Genomic DNA, 23,449 nt, shown 5'->3' with positions numbered 1-23,449 from the left:
CTTGAATAATCATCAGTAAAAGTAATGAAGTAGGTGGCCATGTTGAGTCCCTACTCTAAATGGACCACAAACATCTGTATGGATCAAATCCAACAGATTCTGACTACGCTCAGGTTTCCCTTAAAAGGAGATTTAGTCATTTTTCCTTTTAGGCAGGATTCACAAGTAGGTAGAGAGTTAATATCAGACATATCAAACATGCCCTCTCCCACTAGCTTGTTCATCCTCCTTGAGGAAATATGACCTAGTCTAGCGTGCCAAAGGTTTGCCGGGTTTTGACTATCGATTTTCCTTTTGTTTGTTGTCGCCGGTTTGTCAATACAATTTACTGGAACGTCTTTTAGTTTTAAATTGAATAGATCGTTTTCAAGTTGTCCATTTCCAATTAAACATTCATTCTTGTAAATATTGCAAATCCCATTCACAAAATTACAAGAATAACCATCTCTATCAAGCATAGAAATAGAAATAATGTTTTTAATTAAATCTGGCACAAATAAAACATCTCTCAACAATAATTTAAAACCATTCTGCAAAATCAAACAAACATCTCCAATGGCCGTAGCTTCAACTCTGGAACCATTCCCGAGCCTCAGCTGGGTCTCACCCATTCTAAGCCTGCGACTTCTTGTCATCACCTGCAAATCATTGCAAATGTGAGATCCACATCCGGTATCCAATACCCAAGAAGTTGTATTAAGTGACATGTTTATTTCGATATAGAACATACCCTTTGCAGTTCCCAACTGCTCAAGATACTCCTTGCAGTTGCGCTTCCAATGACCCGGCTTCTTGCAGTAATGGCAAACATCCTTGGATTTTCCATCGTTTGAAGCCTTTGTCTTTTGCTTCTTCTCGGGTTCCACTTTCTTGGGTGGGGCAGAACGTTTCTTGCCCTTCATACTTGGCCCCTTCTTAGCAGAAGATGAGGAGCCCTCCAAGAAAGCTGGCTTATCCTTCTTAAGTGTGGATTCATATGTAACGAGCATATTGACCATCTCTTCAAGGGTGGCCTCTATCTTGTTCATATTAAAATTTATCACGAATCCATCAAATGAAGAAGGAAGAGATAGAAGCAGCAAGTCCACATTGAGTTCATGCTCCAACACCAAATCAAGGGTCGCTAACTTCTGTATGAGCCAAATCACTCGTACCCCATGATCACGGACCGAAGTCCCTTCACGCATGCGGCACGTCATCAACTCCTTAACAGTAGAGAACCTTTCAGCCCTCGACTGAGCCCCAAAAAGTTCCTTGAGTTGCGTGTGAATGTCAGCAGCATTCACCGTGTCCTCAAATCGCCTCTGGAGTTCATCAGACATCGAGGCTTGCATATAGCATTTGGTCTTGATGTCATGGTCACACCATGCATCAAGTTTGGCCAATTCCTCCGGACTTATGTCAGCTGGTGCTTCCTTCGGAGGTGCTTTCTCTAACACGTAGAGCATTTTCTCCGAAGTTAAGACAATCTTCAACTTCCGGAACCATTCCGTATAGTTGGCGCCAGTCAGCTTGTTTTGTTCGAGGATCGAGAATAAAGGATTTCGCGAATTCATTGTATGAAATACTGAAAAGGAAAAACAGACATATATCAATGATTGTTTAACAATTTACTAAGACATAAAATAGGCGAATTTAATTTTATGAATCTCACTCCCACTATTTTAACGATTTCACCACCCTCTAGTGAAAACGGGAAACTTTTTCCTTAGTGAGAACATGGAGTCCAATTGACAAACTTATGGTCCCGAATAATATCAGCCAACCATAATTCTCAAAAGGTAGAGCCCAATTGCTTCCAAAGCAACCCCCATGTATTTACCTCATGTCCAATAAGGGCCCAATAATATGACGCCGTTTAAAGTGACATGTCAAGATGACCCATCAATATTAAGTTGTGATGGACGGTCGCCATGTGGATCCCCCAATAATATGAGCCGATCCCATGGGAGTTCCACCCAACTTACAACATTTGTCGATCCAATGTACAGCTTTCCGACGGACGGGCCCCCCCAATAATATGAGCCGGACCGTATCCGCGGTAGCATCACATACATTGACCGTTGATGGAAGGTAGGAACATTTAAACAATATTTAAATTTCCTTTATTTATCTTGATATAAATTTTAAATCATATTTAAAATGAGGGATTTTATTTATAAAAATATTTGTCTCATCATATTTAATTTATTGCATGCATTGCCGGATTCACGCAATTTATGTCTAAACATGCATACAATCATAATATCACATACTATATAGGATGATCGATTCCATTTCTAATTGACCCGTGGTTGCCAATCACGGGTCTTAGTCCAATCCTAGGTAATATGCAGTATGCAAATGCAATCCTATTACATATGCTTCCAATTTACATTTCTTCAGTCTTCATTGTCTGCTGGGCCCACCATCTTCAAATCTTGATCTCCCACTAAATCTAATGTATTTACAATAAATAACAATGACAAGTAGGGGATACATTTTTAGGGGGTGGGAACGGGCTATAAACCAAGCCCACTTTTATTACATATGACATTCATATCGGGCCATAAACCAGGCCCATTAATAAAACCAACAACAATAAAGACAAAATGTAAATTCCTAACATACACCTACAAAATTGGTCATGGCAATCGATCATCCTTATCCAATAACATTTAATTCAAAATTAATTTATTGGATAACATGCTGTGGCAATTCAAATTTAAACAAGATAAAATCATATTTTATATATAAAATCACATTTCACATATAAAATCATATTTTATCTCCATATCAAATAAAATCATATTTTATCTATAAAATCCAATTTTACAAATAAAATCATATTTTACTCAATATATCATAAGATCATATCTTATCATCAATTGTACCAAAATAATTGATTTCAAAATTCAATTTACGGATAAAATATTAAAATTTTCCAAAAATTCAAATTTATCCAAAATCAATTTTAAAATTTACGGACTCGAACAATTCGATCCGAAATCTCGTGAACCAATCAAAAACAATTTTTGACCGGACCAAAAATAAAATTTTAACATATTAAAATTAATTTTTAATAAAATATTAATTTTTCCCGCGGGCCACCCGGACACTCCCGGGTTGGCCCGCACCCGGGGCGGGCCGGGGCAGCCCGGCTGCCCCCTTAGGGCAGCAACGCTTGCTGCCCTGGCGGCGCCTGGCGCCGCCGCTGGGCGGCGCCGAGCGCTGCCCTGCGCAGCGCCCAGCGCTGCGCTGGGCAGCGCCGTGCGCCGCCCTGGGCGGCGACGGTCGCCGCCCTGGGCGGCGCCGTGCGCCCCCTTTGGGCGGCGCCGTGCGCCGCCCCTGGGGGCAGCGACCATCGCTGCCCCTTCCGGGCAGCGATCCAATCGCTGCCCGGGTTTCGCCCCCGGAAAAAAAATTTTTTTTTTATTAAAAATATTTATTTTGTTTCAAAAAACCGAGACTCAAAAATTTTGTACAATTGATTAATTCAATCGATTGATCTGAGCAACCTGGCTCTGATACCACTGTTGGAAAACTGGCGAGTTCCCAGACCAATTACGATTGATACCCGGTGCAGCGGAAGTTTAAAAATTTTTCATGGAACGTTTCCATGGTATGGGTATCAACCGTTCATCGATTAAATTATTGTGTGTGTAAAATTTAAATAACAATTAAATAAATTTTACCTCAAATCTCGCAACGAGATTAATGGACACCAACAGAACAATTCTGCTCTTGTTGTCTCTCCCTGGAACCGATGAACGCCTTCAATCAGGTCCACGAACAGAGGTTTAATCCCTCTGATAGATTGCACTAGAAAATCTATCAGAAGTTTTCTGCGAAGAGAATACACGAATTTGATTCGTTATTCCTTACTGTGATTCAAAATCACAGACCGGAATTTCTCTGTGACAGAGCAAGGGGGCGGCCGAAATATTATTTGAGAGAGCTAGGGTTTTTCGATTTTTGCTCTAAAAAATTATGACCTGTTGTGTGTAATTTCTGTACTGAAATAACTTATTTATAATGCAGGCCACTAACACCTTAGGGCCCATTAGTCATAAGCTGGGGCCCGACAAGCAAAGCCCGCTCGTTCAGAAATTAATATAAAATTCATCGTGACTCCGATTGATGAAACGATTTCACCAATGTGCACAGAAACCATTTCTGCACGTTTTAAAGTCAAAATAAATTTTCCTGAATCCGAATTCAGTGGTTTCCAAAAATGTCCATCCCTATGTCATTTTAGGAAATCCTACTCCCTTACTCTTATTTAAGAAGTCCAACTCCTTAGTTCATTAAATTTAACTCTTTAAATTTAACTATCTCAACGGGGATTAAAACTCCATTACACTGTGTGACCCTCAATGGTTCAGGGATACAGCTAGCCGTGGGCTCACAACTCCTTGTGACTCGGAACAACACTTTCCGACTTGCCCAACGAATCATGGTAAAGCGCCTAGCAACATCGCCCCATGATTCCCTAGGTATCACTGATAGTGCCTACAAGAACCAGTAGATTTTGGTTAACGTACAGTACGGTCCCTTCATCCATATATCCCGATCGAATCAACAACCATTGGTATATCGAGAGTCGCTCAAGATTCGATAACTATGCAATGCATCTTGAAGATCAAATTAGTGACATCGCATGTGCTACTAAGAAACCATTTCTTAAATCACATCAAGTACTCTGGCCAGAGATTTGTCACACTAATATCTCCTCAGATCGCATAGGATATCCACACTCGCAAGTATGTGGTGAATCCTTGATAACAATGCATTGACTCCTATATGTGTCGTAACTGTACCCAATCTCGACACCTGATGACCCCCATAGAGTCGGTAAACGAGTCAAAGCACAGCACTAGCATATAGAGTCTCCATGATGTTTCAAGTCGTAAGGACTAATGGTGTACAACCAAAACCGCGGACTTTATCCACTCGATAAGTGATAACCACTTGGAAAGTCCGGATAGGGTAGTTCGACTATTCATCCTATGAATATCCATTTGCATGCTTCGAACATCTCCATGTTCCCTACCAATGAAACGTGGTACTCCGCATCGCAAATGCTAGTCTCAAACTCGAGCGATCCTTATCCTTCTTATCGGACGGCTCAATCGACTAGGAACGGTTTTAGAACATACAGTGACTATAAGATGTATTTCATGATAGACATCTCCATGTTCTACCACATCTTACATACACTATAGTATATTCAAGGTCTTTATCAAAACAACAATAGTATATCACAATATAACAATATGAAGTAATATAAAGTCATTGCCATAAAAGTGTAAATAATATTAAACAAAAGATTGTTTATACAAAGAGTCATCAAAGCCCATAGCCACACAGTTGGCTCACTGGGCACCCACTCTTACAGCTTATAAGCTGTTTTTTAAAAAATAAGGGGGGAGGTACTTTTTTAAAAAAGATCTTATTTTAATATTCCATATCTCTAAAATATCCTTGAATATTTTAATAAATCTCTATCTTATCCTCAACTTATTAAATATTAAATATTATTTTAAAAAAATTAAAAATCACATAATTTTTTCTAAAAATAAAATATTAAAACAATTTTAATTTTTTAATATAAGTTTATTCTAAAACTATTTTCGTATGTGTATAACTCAAAATATTATTTTCATAGAATTATACCCTTTTTGGTAATTTTGACAATAAAAAGATCTTATAATACCAAACATATCAACATCTTTAAGTTATTTAAAATAAGTTTACCCAAACACTTTAACAGCTTATTTTTAAAATAAGTTCTAAGAGCTTATAAGCTCGTAAAATAACTTTTAAACTCTTTTTAATAAGTTTAGTCAAACACCCTCTAATTGTAGAAATGATATTTCAATAAAGCTTCAGATCATACTAAAATAAGATAACTATTTTGTGAATAGTTGATGAGATGTGTAACTTGGACCGCGTCCACTAATTCTGACTACACTGTCTTGACTTCACTGCTTGTCTTTTTAGGTAAAGCAGCCCTTCTGGACAGAAAAAAAGTCTTACCCTTTTCACACAGATTAAGAAAATCATTGGGAAAATAAATTTTATACAAACTTTCTATTTTATCCCTATTTAATGTATTAAAAAATAATTGCACAATTCAAGGTGTAGTTAATAGGAGTATATTAGTAAAAGAGTGTAAAAAAATATTACTAAATATGGTATATGACTGTATATTTGAGAAAAACAAAAAAGAAAATGGACTATATAATTGGGACGAAGTGAGTATTTTTTAAATGGTTTGCATTTGGAGTTGTGAGCATATCTATCTGGAAATTTGTAATAGTCTTCGTCACCTTTCCCAGTGCAGACATGAGCAAATTTGTCTCAGGAGTGATCTGAATTTTAGAAGAATGGCCTTCAGCCTGAATATGTGTTTCTAGTATAAGCAAGGCTTGTTCTAATTAAGGAATTTCTACCTGGATTCCCTAAGTTTGTTCAGCAGAAACAAATTGATCTTGCTCTGTTTGTGCCTGCTTTGCCTAGCTTTACTTTGTCTCAGGATTTTTGTCTGTACAGGGAAAATGTCATTTATCACCCCTGTTTAAAGTTAAAAGAGCACATAACACTGTGTAAAATAAATGATCACTCACAACCTTGTGTTTTTAAAATTAAAACATACTTTCCCCATTAATATTTGGGGAAATTTGTGATAAATCCCTAACAGCAAACATGTATACCTCCTCAGTCCTTGTTTTAGAAATTCTTTGTCTCAATCCATGTCCAAAGTATGCTCTTTGTTTCAACTCCCTATTCTGGTCAATTTACCAAAATGCCCCTTAAATCATTTAATATACCCCTTACTCTTAAATTTCAAATAAAGAAAAAACCAGAAATAGGGACGATCGGTAGTTTTCCTCCCTCATCCAACTGATTTTTCTAAAAAGGAAAGCAGTGATCTTTAACGACAAAGTTTTCAGCTCAGAAAATGGCACCAATGATGTGAGGGCCCGTTCCTGATTAGTATTTAATGACCATACAATCAAGATTCATTAATGTAATCGGCGAAAACGAGTCAAAAATTTTGCTTTCGGGCCTACCGAAAATTCGTCATGACCTTCCCGTAAATCGAACATACTGGGAAAATCAAAACTTAGACAGCAATACATTACTCGAAAATAAAATCCAATTCAACAACACAAACCTACAGCCGCACTGGCCAGGACTAAATACATGCAAGCCGGCAAGGCTAAACACACCAACATGAAAATCCCAAATATCGTAAAAATATCGATACAGATACACAAGGCATCTCCCCGGCAAATAAAAGACTCCAATAATAATACATAATAATTGGGAACTCACTACAACTCAATACCCTCTCTGGGCTCCACTGGCAGATGCACCGCCAGAGGCAATAGAACCACCTGTATTACCTGTCATGGCAATGAAAACAAAACCACAGCAGTCCCGAGGGACAGGGTTCAAACCCCAGTACGAAGATCAAATAAATTACAGCAAAATAAATGATATATAAAACAACTAATGCAATGCAAGTGAATGGTACCAAAGAACATCGGGTATCAAATCTGGATCCAAAGAGTAATAGCTAATCTGTGGCCACCTGTGCTAGGGGCACAGTTTCAAACACTGCGCGGCCCTGCATCAGTATGCATCAAGGGGGATAGTCTGCAGAACTGCGCGGACCTTACGCTAGCATCAGAGGTGAGAGTCAAAACGCCCTCGTCTCTGATGTCTAAACAACTCATTAAAGAGTGGATAATAATCTCAGAAATAAGAGAATAATGGCTCAATATGAATGCAATGCATCATTCATCACAATTATCATATAAAAAATCTAAACAAGTCAATACCTCAAATAACAATTAGACATTTTACATATCCTCATAAAGGCTGTAAGATAGCGATCAATCCGTACCTTAATTGCCAAATAATTACCAGAGTAATTCTTACAAACTTGGTGCAAATCCTAATTACTCCAAACCTGGCAATTACCATTTCCATCAATCCTAACATATATTTCAACTTCCAAAAAATTTAAATATTCAATCTTAGGGTCTAAAATATCCAAATTAATATTCTGAAATTTCTCAAAAATGCCAATAAATTCCAGAACTATCATATACTAATTCTAAGGTATTCCAAGACCCAAACATTCAATAATTCAACACTATAATTCGAAAATCCCTAATATCTACAATCTGAATTTCGAAATTAATTCCAAAAAAATAGGGAAATTCGATTGATACCTCCAATCGGCTCAAATATTGAACCTACAACCAACAATTAAACATATATCAATTATTGGAATTCAATTGAACAAAAATACTCAAATTTTTGAAACCCTAGCCACGAAATTACCTCAAAGTTTCGAAACTGAGCTCCAACCAACCTAAATAATCTTCCTCCTAGTCTAAGCAACGATCGGCGGCGGCAACACGGCGGAAAAACGGCGGCTGGGAAAAAGGGGTCCGAAGAAACGAACTCGAAACTCTACCAAATTGGCACCAAAAGAAAGCCCTCGTCGCGAGGATTCCGGAACTACGCTCGCATTAATTTTTGGAGCAACGAGCGACGAGAAATAGGAAAAAAAAGAAACGAAAATGGAAGAAGAAATGGAACGGGGAAGATGACGCGTGAAGGAGAGAGAGAATGGAGAGATATTATGTATCTTGTATGCATATGTGTGTATATATTTAATTGGGTTCAAAACTTGACCCAGTCAATTTAATTCTAACTCCTGTGTGCCATAAAAATTAAATATGTATTTTAATACCGTCTATACACCGATATTTTCTAATACATATTTTTAACACACAAATGAATTATTTGGCTTTATTATTTTAATTCACCACATTAAAAAAATTATTAACAAATCTAGCCAAATAACAGGGTAATTAGCATCGGGTCCTTACAATTCTCCCCCACTAAAAGAAGATTTCGTCCTCGAAATTGAACACACACATAATACAACATACAAAGTGATTTAAACATCTACCACTGATAATACATAGGATAATCAGAGTACATGGAATAATTCACTGCATTCTCAAACAAGTGAGGCCATTCTTGATGCATCTTTGTCTCGATTTCCCATGTAGCCTCTTCTGTCCCATGTCTACTCCACTGAACCATAACCAATGGGATGGTCTTGTTCCGGAGTTGCTTCTATCTACGATCCAGAATCTTCACTGGGTACTCGGCATAGCTAAGGGAACTGTCCAACTCTACCTCCTCGGCCCTCAAGATATGAGATGGATCTGGCTCATACTTTCGCAACATCGACACATGAAACACATCATGTATCGCAGACAAACTCTGCGGTAAGTCCAAACGATAATCCAAAATACCAAACTTCTCAACAATCACATACGGACCAATATAACGAGGAGCTAGTTTCCCTTTACGCCCAAATCTCATAGGACCACGAAACAGTGAAACTTTCAGGAAAACATAATCACCAACCTAAAATTCTTAAGGTCTACGCCTCTTGTTTGCATAACTAGTTTGGCGATCTTGGGCTGCTTTCATTCTTTTCCTGATCAAGTCAACTTTATCCTTCATCTCCTGAATGAATTCAGGCATAGCCAATTGTCGTTCTCCTATTTCTTCCCAAAAAGTTGGAGATCTGCACTTTCTGCCATAAAGGCTTCAAAAGGAGTCATTCCAATCGAAGTATGGAAACTGTTATTGTAGGAAAATTCAACCAAAGATAACGATTCTTGCCAACTACCACTGAAATCCATCACCACAGCTCTCAACATGTCTTCCAATGTTTGGATGGTTCTCTCTGACTGACCATCTGTCTGTGGGTGATAGGCAGTGCTCATCGCTAACTTTGAACCCAAAGCTGATTGCAAACTAGCCCAAAACTTAGAAGTAAATCTTGGATCACGATCAGATACTATGGTTACTGGCACACCATGCAATCTCACCACATTATCAATGTAAAACTTAGCCATTTTCTTATAGGGAAAGTACGATCATATGGAATAAAATGGGCTGATTTCGACAGTCTATCAACAATCACTCAAATAGCATCACAACCATGAACAGATCGAGGTAGGTGTATCACGAAATCAATAACAATGTGCTCCCAATTCCACTGCGGCACTTCCAGACTATGTAACATACCACCAGGTCTCATCCTCTCAGCTTTAACCTGTTGGAAAGTCAAACATCTTGATACAAATTCTGAAATTTCCTTTTTCATACCTTCCCACCAAAACTGGGATCGCAAGGCATGATACATCTTTCTATTTCCTGGGTGAACACTATGTCGACTACAATGTGCTTCTCGCAAGATAGCTTCTTTCAAGTCTATCAAATTTGGAACCACAAGTCTTCTTTTAAAACGCAAACATCCATCTGAAGTGACATCAAACTTATCTGACTGTCCCGTTTGAGACAACTCTTTCAACTTCTGAATATAAGGATCAGTCCTTTGCGATGTTTTGATGTCAAAAACTATCTGTGGTTCAACTTGAATAGACGAAATGATAAAGTAGTCGCCACTAGGTTGGTAAGTCCAACCTAAAGTCCCCAAGTGCTCATGGACTTTAGAGATTGTAAGAGATGTTAACATTGCATTTTGAACTTTCGGCTAAGAGCAACAACTACTAGATTCATCTTACTGGGTTGATACTGAATATCACAATCAAACTCCTTAAGCAATTCCATCCAGCGACGTTGTCTCATGTTCAAATCAGATTGTGTGAAAACATACTTAAGACTTTTGTGATCAGAATATATCACAAACTGTTCTACGTACAGATAATGACGCCATATTTTCAATGCAAATACAATGGCACCCAACTCTAAATCATGAACTGGATATCGATTTTCATTAGGCTTCAAATGACATGATGCATAAGCAATAACTTGCTCATGCTGCATCAAAACACATCCAAGTCCATTTAGAGAAGCATCTGTACAAACAACAAACCCACCTGAGCCCGAAGGTAAAGCTAAGACAGGGGATGTGGTAAACTTTTCTTTCAAAGTCTAAAAACTAGTTTCACACTCTCTAGTCCAAACAAAACGTCGATCTTTTTGTGTCAACTGTGTCATAGGCTTCGCTATCTTCGAAAATCCTTCGATAAATCGCCTGTAATATCCAGTCAATCCCAAGAAACTACGAATCTCAGAAACATTCTTGGGTGTTGTCCAATTAAGGTGTGAGACCCCGTTTTTAATCTTCTAATCTCGAATAATTAACCACAATCAAACACAAAGAGCCGCGAAAAAACGAATCAAATTTATTTTTTTTAAAAGAGTCTCACGCGCGCGCAGGCTAAGGGGCCAGAAGCCTAGCAAAAATCTCGCGCCCGCGCGGGCAAAATTTCCCGAGCCCCTCTAGGCACCCCGCGCACGCGCGAGGTCAAGCCTCGCCCGCGCGCAGGCCAAATGGACAGAACGGTGCAGGAACCTGGAAAAATTCACCAAAAGCAATACCAATCAATTCAAAACCCATGCACACATACATATCCATAATTAGAACATACAATATACAATGTTTTACTCAAAATACAAAACAAGTTTGACGATAGGGTACGTTCGACTAATCAAAATAGCACAAGTCCAAAAGACACAACCCTACGACACACGGTGTCTCACTTCTATCATTCTCACCCCGAGCTAACCCAGACGAATCATTCCGGCTCCTGATCCTCCTGTTGCCAAGTACACATACAAACAAAAACAACAGCCGGATAACCCGGTTAGAAATATAATTTCTAAGTAAAAGAGACAGACATGCAATATCAAATAAACACCTCATATTAAATGTAATAATCATCCATAAATCAAATGAGGGTGAATGTATGCATGACTTCAAAACTCGTGATTATCAAATCAGATAATCGAAATATCGATCGGTACTTGGTTGGGATCCCGGGGCCAAGTCATTACAACAACACACCTACACTCCCTTTCGGGGTGGATGTCGCACAACTCAAAGCCCTAGACTTCAGAGCAACTATAAGAAGTATTCTAGCACTTGGAAAAACTCAAAATCCAAAGCCACTTCAATATAGCTCCCTAAATCGTCTATTTTCAAAACGAATCAAATAATCGGCTCAATATGAATGCAAGTGTAAACAAAATAATAAATCAAGTTCACACCAACAAATAAACATGCAGTATGTGATTTTCGGGACTCGAGAATCAATCGAACTCGAGTATTCAACCCCATTCAATTCAATGTCGTCTTTTACCTTTCAAGTTCGTCGATGATTCAAATATGAAAATAACAACGAATACAAATCAATAATCAATCGAATCAAAACGAATCAAAACGGAGAAGCTCAACAATATGCCGTCTTCAATTCTCAAATCGATTCAACTCCCAAGTTCGTTCCAAACCCGAAACTCCAATCTAAATCTGAAAACGAAGAATACACGGATTCGATATCTATCTACTAATTCAAACCAAACCCGGAAATCAAACCGAAAAAAAACAACCGATAATCCAAACTCTATTTCGACAGCATAACGGCTATAAACGGTCTAACCAAAAATCTGCAACAACAACAAACAACTCCAAACAACCCATATAATCTTCCAAACCAACAAAACAATCAAAATCCAACCAAAATCCAAAACCCCATTTTTGAAATAAGCTCCAAAAATCATATAAAATCCAAACTTTGTTCTTTTTTCTTAACCGACTTCGAATACACGATCTATGCTAGCTCAAGAACAACATACTCGAAGATTATCAAATTCTGACGACCCAACAAAAATCAAAGTTCGAGGATCGTAGCAAAACTTACGTCAAAACAAAGCCTTCGTTGCGGTGATCGTGAATCTCAACTCGGAACTAAAATCTGACGGTCGGATCGTGCGAATCAGACGGAAGAAAAGCTTGAAAAAGCTTCCATGGCTTTCCTGGTTCGGTACGCACGTATGGAGGGAGAATAGAGAAGGAGTGAAGTGATGGGGAGTCAACTTGCAAGATATAATATATGAAAAATTCAAGTTTTGCAATTTAGTCCCTCAATTTCCCAAAGATTGCAAAATAACCCCTGCGAATTATCAAAACGGCCCTCAACTACTGAAAACTCTGATTATCTCAATTAAACTCAATTATAGTAAAATCGGGGCATTACAATTCTCCCCTTCTAAAATTCGATTTCGTCCTCGAAATCAGACAGATCACAACTGAAACAGGAAAGAATCATACTGAAGAATAACTGACCTCAATCGAACAACTCTGGAAATCGCTGCCTCATATCGGATTCGGTCTCCCAAGTTTCTTCTTCAACTCCGTGACGAATCCAATGAATCTTCACCAACGGAATCGACTTGTTTCTGAGTTGTTTCTCTTTCCTGTCCAGAATCTAAATCGGTCTCTCGAAGTAACTTAGAGTCGCATCTAGTTCTTCCTCGTCTGACTGAAGAACATGGGACGGATCCGGATGATATTTCCGCAACATCAAAACGTGAAACACATCGTGGATGCCTGAAAGATACGGAGGAAGAGCAATCCTATAGGAAAGATCTCCTATCTTCTCTAAAATCTCATATGGACCAATGAATCTCGGTGACAACTTCCCTCTTTTCCCAAATCTGACAGTACCTCAAAACTGAGAAATCTTCAGAAACACTCGGTCTCCCTGATCAAAACAGCGTGGTCTGCGTTTGATATTTGCTTACTTGGCCTGTCGGTCTTGGGCTGTCTTCCTTCTGGTTCGAATCAACTTCACCTGCTCTGCCATGTTACGAATCATATCTGGACCCAACTCAGGTGATTATGAAATCTCATCCCAAAACAACAGAGATCTGCACTTCTTATCGTACAAAGCTTCGAAAGGTTCCATGCCAATACTCTCTTGGAAGCTGTTATTGTACGAAAACTCCACTAGAGGCAAAGAATCCTGCCATCCTGAGCCAAAATCAAGCACTACTGCTCGAAGCATATCCTTCAAAGTCTGGATCGTATGCTCGGACTGACCATCGGTCTGAGGGTGATACGCTGTGCTCAAGTGGAAACGAGTACCCAATGCCTCCTGTAAACTATACCAAAAGTGAGAAGTGAATCTCGGATCTCTGTCTGATACTATCAACTTCGGCATGCCGTGCAATCTCACAACCTCTCTGACATACAACTCGGCCATTTGATCATGACGGTATGTCATTAGGTATGGAATGAAACAAGCAAATTTCATCAACCGATCAATCACAACCCAAATCGCATCACAACCTCTAACTGAACGCGGTAGCTTCGTGACAAAATCCATAGAGATGTGATCCCACTTCAATTTCGGAACTGGCAAACTGTGCAATAATCCACCTGGTTTCTTCCTCTTGGCTTTCACCTATTGAAAATTCAGACAACGGGACACAAACCTCGTGACGTCTCCCTTCAACTGCTTCCACCATAACTGAGTCTTCAAGTCATTATACATCTTCCGGCCTCCGGGATGAAAACTGAACCGATTGCAATGCGCCTTTCGAAGAATACGCTGTCTCAATTCAGAAACATCAGGCACAACAATACGGTTATTCACAACTAGAACATCATCCCTGACCTGAAACTCTGACTGGTGACCTGATCTGACCTTCTCTATCGAACTCTGACTGCTCGGATCGGATCTCTGAGCCTCTCTAATCAACTGAAACAACTCTGGCTCGGCCTGAATCGCAAAAACTCTTATGGATCTCCTATCGGTCTCAAACTCCAAACCAAAAGTACAACAGTCTTCAATCAATTGAGAGACACCAATCGTAGTAAGAGATAAAGAACAAAGCTTCCAACTAAGAGCGTCTGCAGCTGCATTCGACTTTCCAGGATAATACTTGATCTCACAGTCGAAGTCCTTAAGCAAATCCATCCATATTCTCTGTCTCATGTTCAGCTCGGACTGGGAAAACAAGTATTTCAGGCTCTTGTGGTAAGAAAATATCTCAAACGACTCGCCATAAAGGTAATGTCGCCATATCTTCAAAGCAAAAACGATTGCAGCAAGCTCAAGATCATGGATCGGATAACGAGTCTCGTGCTGCTTCAGCTGCCTCGAAGCATAAGATATGACATGCTTCCTCTGCATAAGAATGCATCCAAGACCACGGTGAGAAGCATCACAGTAAATGGAAAAACCTCCCGTACCTGATGGAATATACAAGATCGGTGCGCTGGTCAACATCTTCTTCAGCTCAATGAAACTGGTCTCGCACTCCTCGGACCAAATAAACGGTGCATTCTTCTGGGTCAACTGGGTAATCGGCTTTGCAATAGCAGAGAATTCCTTGATAAATCGGCGATAATAACCCGCTAAACCCATAAAGCTTCGGATTTCTGGCACTGATCTCGGTCTCGGCCAATTCATAATTGCCTCGATCTTACTGGGGTCCACAGAAATTCCATCTCTCGAGATAATGTGGCCTAGAAAAACAACTCGGTCCAACCAGAACTCACACTTTGATAGCTTAGCATACAACTGTTCGGCTCGCAAAATCTGCAATACAATCCTCAAATGCTCTGCATGATCTGAACGGTTCTTCGAATAGATCAGAATATCGTCAATGAAGATAATGAAAAACTCATCTAAATACCGCTGAAAGATACGATTCATCAGATCCATAAAAACTGCTGGAGCATTGGTCAAACCAAACGACATGAGTATAAACTCGAAATGCCCATATCTGGTTCTGAAAGCTGTCTTAGGCACATCCTCGTCGCGAACTCTCAGCTGATGATACCGTGATCTCAGATCTATCTTTGAATACACTGAAGAACCCTGCAGTTGATCAAAAAGGTCATCAATCCTAGGTAGAGGATACTTTTTCTTGACCGTCGCTTGATTCAACTGGCGGTAGTCGATGCAGAGTCGCATAGAACCGTCTTTCTTCCTTACGAAGAGCACTGGAGCACCCCAAGGCGATACGCTAGGTCGGATGTATCACTTTGCAATCAAATCTTCTAACTGCTCCTTCAACTCCTTCAATTCTAACGGAGCCATTCGATAAGGCGCTTTCGAAATAGGCTGAGTACCTAGTGCAAGTTCGATGTTAAATTCGATCTCTCGGATAGGCGGCAAACCAAAAATCTCGTCTAGAAATACATCAGGAAACTCTCTAACCATCGGTATCTCAGTCAACTCAGGACTAGACCTCTGAACATCCATTGCATAAATTAGAAATCCTACTGCTCCTCTCTGAAGCAAACGAGACATGGATAACACAGAAATCAAAGGAATTCTGGATCGAGAACCCTTACCAAAAAACTTCCAATCATCTTCCATCTTAGGTCTGAATCGAACCATTTTCTGAAAGCAATCTACTGTCGCCCTATACTTGGTCAGAGCATCAATCCCGACAATACAGTCAAAATCAGATAATCCAAGTACAATGCAGTCAATCTCAATCGAATTCCCTTTAGATTCTAACACACAATTACGGACCAATCTCACCGAAACAGTTTCCCCACCCAAAGGTGAAGTGATAGAAACGACATCAGATAATGGCTCAACAAATAAATCATGCATCACGACAAATCTTTCACAAATAAAACAGTGAGAAGCACTCGTATCAATCAAAACATACGCAGGATAACCAAAAATCGAACAGTTACCTGCTATCACGTCATTCGGAGCTACATTGGCCTGATCCTCTGTCAGGGCAAACACCCTCACCTGCTGTCGAGGAGGTTGGTTCTGATTCTGATTACCTCCCTGACGAGATTGTTGCTGGGGCTGAAAATAATGGACGGCAGAAGCTGCTCTCTCGGGCTGAGCTGGCAGTCGAGAAGAACTGCCGCTCTGAGCTTTATTGGATCCTCGCTGAGGACTGACTCTAGCAAAGTGACCCGGCTGCTGGCAGATATTGCAACTACCAAATACGCCTCGACACTGATCACTTGGGTGACGTCCTCCACACTTATTGCACGATGCTCCTGAAAACCCTGAATTCTGTCCAGAACTGAACTGTCTAGAGCCACTGGAACTCGATGAACTGCTCCCAGACTTCCTAAATTTCTTCCCTTTCGGTTTATACTGATCTCCCCTGTGTTTTCCATTGTTGCCTCCTTCAACCCTCTGAGACTGATTCGACTGCTGAGAAGGTTGGTACTGATACTGGGACTGCTGAGGCTGAAACTAAACAGGCTGATTCTGAAAAGATCCCTGCTGCTGCTGAGGAGCTATCTGATTTCCTCGTTGCATCAAAAGTCCAGCTTTGGATCCCTTATCCTAATCCATGGCATCTGCAAAGTTATTGGGTCTCCCTGTATTGACCAAAATAAAGATCTCAGGATTCAAGCCGTTGATGAAATGGTCGGCTTTGGCTTCCTCGTGATCTGCGATGTGAGGTGCAAACCTCAAGAGACTGTCAAACTTGCTTACATATTCCTCGATACTCAAATTCCCTTGGTTCAAATTCGCAAATTCGGCACCCTTTTCCTTACGATACGAGACAGGAAAGAACCGCTTGTAGAATTCAGTCTTGAATAAGCTCCAAGTGACAACGGTGCCTCGATTCTCATTTGCTCTCTTGGTTGTAGTCCACTAATTCTTAGCAACACCCTGTAGCTGGTGAATGACTAACCTGATTCTGCGGTCATCGGTATAGTCGAAAGAATCAAAGAGCTGATCAATGTCCTCTAGCCAACTTTCACAGTCAATGGAGTTCTCAGTACCCGTCAAGGTAGGCGGTTGGAACGATCGAAATCTCTTCAATAGAGTCTCCATAGGGGTCGCGGTTGCATCAAACTGATCCAATCCAGTACTACCTTGATCATTCAGAGGAGTTACTACTGGCTGCGGATTCTCAGTAGAAGGAGGTACCAAAGGTGCTTGATTCCTTCTCATAGATCGTCGAGGTGCCATCTGATATCAAAGGGTTAGGACACAATATCTCAACCTCAATCTCAATCTCATAACCTCGGTGCCCAAAACTATGCTCTGAGTACTCATGAATCTCAATGATATACGAGAACAGATAATAGCACAAGACAGATATAATTCATGCTTTATAAATTAAATCACAACTCATGTAATTAAATTAATTCACGAATCAATAAAACATGCTCGCACGAATTTAAAATAATCATTTAAATAAATCAATCAGATGCGAGAATTCAATTCATGCGGACTCGATCTACCCCGCTCACTCTAGTTCAAATCCAAGAATCTTATCGCTCTGATACCACTTAATGTGAGACCCCATTTCTAATCTTCTTATCTCGAATAATTAACCACAATCGAACACTAAGAGCCACGGAAAAACGAATCAAATTTTTTTTTTAAAAGAGCCTCGCGCCCGTGCGAGCTATCGCCTCGCACGCACGCAGGCTAAGAGGCCAGAAGCCTCGCGGAAATGCTCGCGCACGCGCGAGCAAAATTTCCCGAGCCCCTCCAGGCACCCCGCGCGCGCGCGAGGTCAAGCCTCGCCCGCAGAATTTCCCGAGCCCCTCAGGAACCTGGAAAAATTCACCAAAATCAATACCAATCAATTCAAAACCCATGCACACATACATATCTATAATTAGAACATACAATATACAATGTTCTACTCAAAATACAAAACAAGTTCGACGATTGGGTACGTTCGACTAATCAAAATAGTACAAGTCCAAAGACACAACCCTACGACACACGGTGTCTCACTTCTATCATTCTCACCCCGAGCTAACCAAGACGACTCGGTCCGGCTCCTGATCCTCCTGTTTCCAAGTAAACATACTAACAAAAACAACAGCCGAATAACCCGGTTAGAAATATAATTTCTAAGTAAAAGAGACAGACATGCAATATCAAATAAACACCTCATATTGAAATGTAATAATCATCAATAAATCAAATGAGGGTGAATGTATGCATGACTTCAAAACTAGAGATTATCAAATCAGATAATCGAAATATCGATCGGTACTCGGTTAGGATCCCGGGGCCAAGTCATTACAACAACACACCTACATTCCCTTTCGGGGTGGATGTCGCACAACTCAAACCCCTAGACTTCAAAGCAACTATAAGAAGTATTCTGGCACTTGGAAAAAATCGAAATCCAAAGCCACTTCAATATAGCTCCCTAAATCGTCTATTTTCAAAACGAATCGAATAATCGGCTCAATATGAATGCAAGTGTAAACAAAATAATCAATCAAGTTCACACCAACAAATAAACATGCAGTATGTGATTTTTGGGACTCGAGAATCAATCGAACTCGATTATTCAACCCCATTCAATTCAATGTCGTCTTTTAACTTTCAAGTTCGTCGAGGATTCAAATATGAAAATAACAACGAATACAAATCAATAATCAATCGAATCAAAATGAATCGAAATGGAGAAGCCCAACAATATACCGTCTTTAATTCTCAAATCGATTCAACTCCCAAGTTCGATCCAAACCAGAGACTCCAATCCAAATCTAAAAATGAAGAATATACGGATTCGATATCATTCTACTAATTCAAACCAAACCCGAAAATCAAACCGAAACAAAACAACCGATAATCCAAACTCGATTTCGACGGCATAACGGCTATAAACGATCAAACCAAAAATCTCCAACAACAACAAACAACTCCAAACAACCCATATTATCTTCCAAACCAACAAAACAATCAAAATCCAACCAAAATCCGAAACCCCATTTTCAAAATAAGCTCCAAAAATCATATAAAATCCAAACTTCGTTATTTTTCCGAACCGACTTTGAATACACGATCTATGCTAGCTCAAGAACAACATACTCGAAGATTATCAAATTCTGACGACCCAACAAAAATCAAAGTTCGAGGATCGTGGCAAAACTTAGGTCAAATCGAAGCCTTTATTGCGGTGATCGTGAATCTCAACTCGAAACTAAAATTTGACGGTCGGATCGTGCGAATCAGACGGAAGAAAAGCTTGAAAAATCTTCCATGGCTTTCCTGGTTCGGTACGCACATATGGAGGGAGAAGGGAGAAGAAGTGAAGTGATGGGGAGTCAACTTGTAAGATATAATATATGTAAAATTCAAGTTTTGCACTTTAGTCCCTCAATTTCCCAAAGTTTTCAAAATAACCCCTACGAATTATCAAAACGGCCCTCAACTACTGAAAACTCTGATTATCTCAATTAATCTCAATTATAGTAAAATCGGGGCATTAAATAAGGACAACATCAATCTTACTGGGATCAACAGACACTCCTTGAGCTGATATTACATGTCCCAAAAATACAACTCTGTCTAACCAGAACTCACACTTTGAAAACTTGGCATACATCTGTGCAGTTCTGAGAGTTTGAAGAACTAGCCTCAAATGATCTCGATGCTTCTTCAACGACTTTGAATAGATCAGAATGTCATCAATGAAAATAATAACAAATCTGTCTATAAACTCTCGAAATATACGGTTCATAAAATCCATAAAAACAGCTGGAGCATTCGTTAACCCAAATGACATGACGAGGAATTCATATTGACCATATCGTGTCCAAAACGCTGTCTTTGGAATATCTTCTTCACGGACTCGAAGCTGATGGTAACCAAAACGAAGATCAATTTTTGAGTACACATATGTACCTTGAAACTGATCAAACAAATCGTCAATGTGTGGCAATGGGTATTTATTCTTTATTATGATCTGATTTAACTGACGGTAATCAGTACACATCCTCATCGATCCATCTTTATTTTTCATAAACAGTATAGGAGCTCCCCAAGGTGACATACATGGCCTGATGTAACCTTTCTCTAGGAGATCCTGCAACTGTTCTTTTAATTCTTTCAATTCTGCTGGAGCTAATTTATAAGGTTCTTTGGAAACTGGATTTTCTCCTAGCATCAAATCAATGCTAAAATCTATTTCCCTTTGAGACGGAAAGCCTGGAATCTATTCGGGAAATACGTCAGGAAATTCCTCAACCACTAGAATATCAGAGACTTCCAATCCCTTATCTTGAGTAGCATCTACTGCATAGATCAAATACCCTTCATTTCCAATAGACAATAACCCAAACATCTTCATGGCTGACACTAATGGAATACGGGATCGTGAATCATTACCATAAAAATTCCATTTGCCACCAACATACGGTCAAAATCTCACTACTCCATGAAAACAGTCAACGGTAGCTCGATAGTTGGTCAAAGTATCCATTCCAATAATTCAATAAAAGTCAGACATGGACAACTTAATCAAGTTTGTTATCATAATACTTTCATCAAAACGAATTACACAGTTTACCACTATCTCACTCGATCTCAAACACACATCGGCAGGGGTAGACACAGACACTGGATCAATCAACAAGGTAGTAGCAATCTCATGCTCAACAATAAATGCAGCAGATAGAAATGAATGAGATACTCCTGTGTCTATCAATATACGAGCAGGATGATCAAGGATAAAACATATACCTGCTATAACCCCTCCAGGTGCATCCTGAGCCTGGTCGTGAGTCAACGCATGAACTCTAACCTGCTGAGGCCCTGGGAACTGCTGCTGAGAAGGACCTCTCGGTTGGGAGAAACTGGGTTGTGGTGCAAACTGAGGAGTGAAAGGTCTAGGAGCTTGAGCTCGAGAAAACTGGCTAGTCTGAGAAGACTGATGCTGCTGTCCTCCTCCACTAGGACAAACCTTTGCATAATGTCCTGGTAGGCCACAAGTACAACAAACTCCCTGAACTCCTACTCACTGATCGGATGGATGCCTTCCTCCACACCTATTGCAAGACTCTCTGGGAACCCATGAAGATCCCCCACCATGAGAACTACCAGAACTAGAGGAAGTGCTAAATGACTTATTCTTGAATTGCTTTCCCTTAGGCTTAAATCTGTGCGGCCTAGGTTGCTGAAATGATTGCTGGGGTGCAAAAGAGGTGTTTGTTGAAAATTGTGCAGTTCCAGTGGGTGCTTGCATTGTATACTTGGTCGACCCCTTCTTAACCCTGCTTGTTGCCTGATGGCTTTGTAAACCGCAGCAGCATAATCGACTGGGTTACTGGCCAAGACCAAAGAGTACAGATTCTGATTCAATCCTTCCATAAAATTTTCAAGTTTAGCTCCATATTTAGAAGCAATGTGCGACACATAAGTGAACAATAAAGACAACTTCCTAGCATACTCTGTAGCACTAAAATCACCTTGAACCAGATTGATGAACTCATATTTTTTCTCTGCCACAAAAGAAGGTGGAGCATATTATTGTCGGAACTTGGAGCAGAAAACATCCCAAGTAACAGGTTTACCATCCTCAACCAGAGCTGTTCGCATAGCCTCCCACCAACGTTCAGCAGTATCTTTCAATTGTAGCACCACCATTGTTACCCTTCGTTCAGAATTATAGTGCACCAACCCGAACAGTTTGTTCATGGCTCTCAACCAAGATTCATCTTTTTCACTGCCTTCATCTCCACTAAAGGTAGGTGGATTCAATCTTTGAAATCTAGCGACCACCAACTCCATGTCATCCACTAGATAGGCCAATTGGTTCACTTCAGCATCAACGTCTTTTCTTGCATCTCTGGTAGGATGACCACGTCTCCCACGCACGACTCTTTCAAGGCTAGCCTCATTCTGGGAACCAGATTCTTAGACAACATTCTTTCCTTTTCTACCTCGAAGTCTAGGGGCCATCTAAAGAAAGCCAATGTCAAATCTTTAGGCAAAAAGATAGCACAAGATGATAACGTAATTCTAGGAAAACGAGCTTAACTAAAAGTCAAAGCCTAGTTAACTACTAGCTCTATATCAAATAATATAAATAACACATAACAAGTAAGAGCATGTAGTCGAACAAATACGCAATCACTTCATTCGTGCCTAGACTCAAGTGTACTAGACTCTATTTCGAGCATATCTCAGTTTAAGCTTTGATACCAAATGTGAGGGCCCGTTTCTGATTAGTATTTAATGACCATACAATCAAGATTCATTAATGTAATCAGCAAAAACGATTTAAAAATTTTGCTTTCGGGCCTATCGAAAATTCGGCATGACCTCCCCGTAAATCGAATATACCGGGGAAATAAAACTAAGACAGCAATACATTTCTCGAAAATAGAATCCAATTCAACAACACAAACCTACAGCCGCACTGGCCAGAACTAAACACATGCAAGCCGGCAAAGCTAGACACACCAACAAGCAAATCCAAAATATTGTAAAAAAATTGATACAGATACACGGGGCATCTCCCCGGCAAATAAAAGACTCCAATAATAATACATAATAACTGGGAACTCACTACAACTCAATACCCTCCCTGGGCTCCACTGGCAGATGCACCGCCAGAGGCAATAGAACCTGTATTACCTGCCATGGCAATGACAACAAAACCACAGCAGTCCCGAGGGACAGGGGTCAAACCCCAGTACGAAGATCAAATAAATTACAGCAAAATAAATGATATGTAAAACAACTAATTCAATGCAAGTGAATGGTACCAAAGAACATTGGGTATCAAATCTGGATCCAAAGAGTAATAGCTAATCTGTGGCCACCTGTGCTAGGGGGACAGTTTCAAACACTGTGCGGCCCTG

General features: G+C 39.9%; 1 protein-coding gene across 1 annotated transcript; it reads right to left on the bottom strand.

Moving 5' to 3' along the window:
* Window positions 1-9,144: 9,144 nt before the first annotated feature.
* On the bottom strand, window positions 9,145-9,938 carry LOC140870747 (uncharacterized). The gene is made up of 2 exons (XM_073273144.1): window positions 9,710-9,938; window positions 9,145-9,416 (listed from the first exon to the last, which is right to left on the bottom strand). The coding sequence occupies exons 1-2, from the start codon at window positions 9,936-9,938 to the stop codon at window positions 9,145-9,147; spliced, it is 501 nt and encodes a 166-aa protein (XP_073129245.1).
* Between the last annotated feature and the right edge of the window lie 13,511 nt (window positions 9,939-23,449).

Source organism: Henckelia pumila, unplaced genomic scaffold, assembly GCF_033568475.1.
Source record: "Henckelia pumila isolate YLH828 unplaced genomic scaffold, ASM3356847v2 CTG_19:::fragment_3, whole genome shotgun sequence".
Classification (NCBI taxonomy): domain Eukaryota; kingdom Viridiplantae; phylum Streptophyta; class Magnoliopsida; order Lamiales; family Gesneriaceae; genus Henckelia; species Henckelia pumila.
Note: the sequence above shows the minus strand (reverse complement) of the source record. Positions and strands in the feature narration are given on the sequence as shown.

What these genes read in the sequence shown, in the direction of transcription:
- LOC140870747 (XM_073273144.1), bottom strand. Translation starts at nt 9,938, where the DNA reads ATGGCTAAGTTTTACATTGATAATGTGGTGAGATTGCATGGTGTGCCA. An exon ending in TGTGGTGATGGATTTCAGTG is followed by an intron (nt 9,417 to 9,709) that starts GTAGTTGGCAAG and finishes TTTTCCTGAAAG; the next exon opens with TTTCACTGTTTCGTGGTCCT.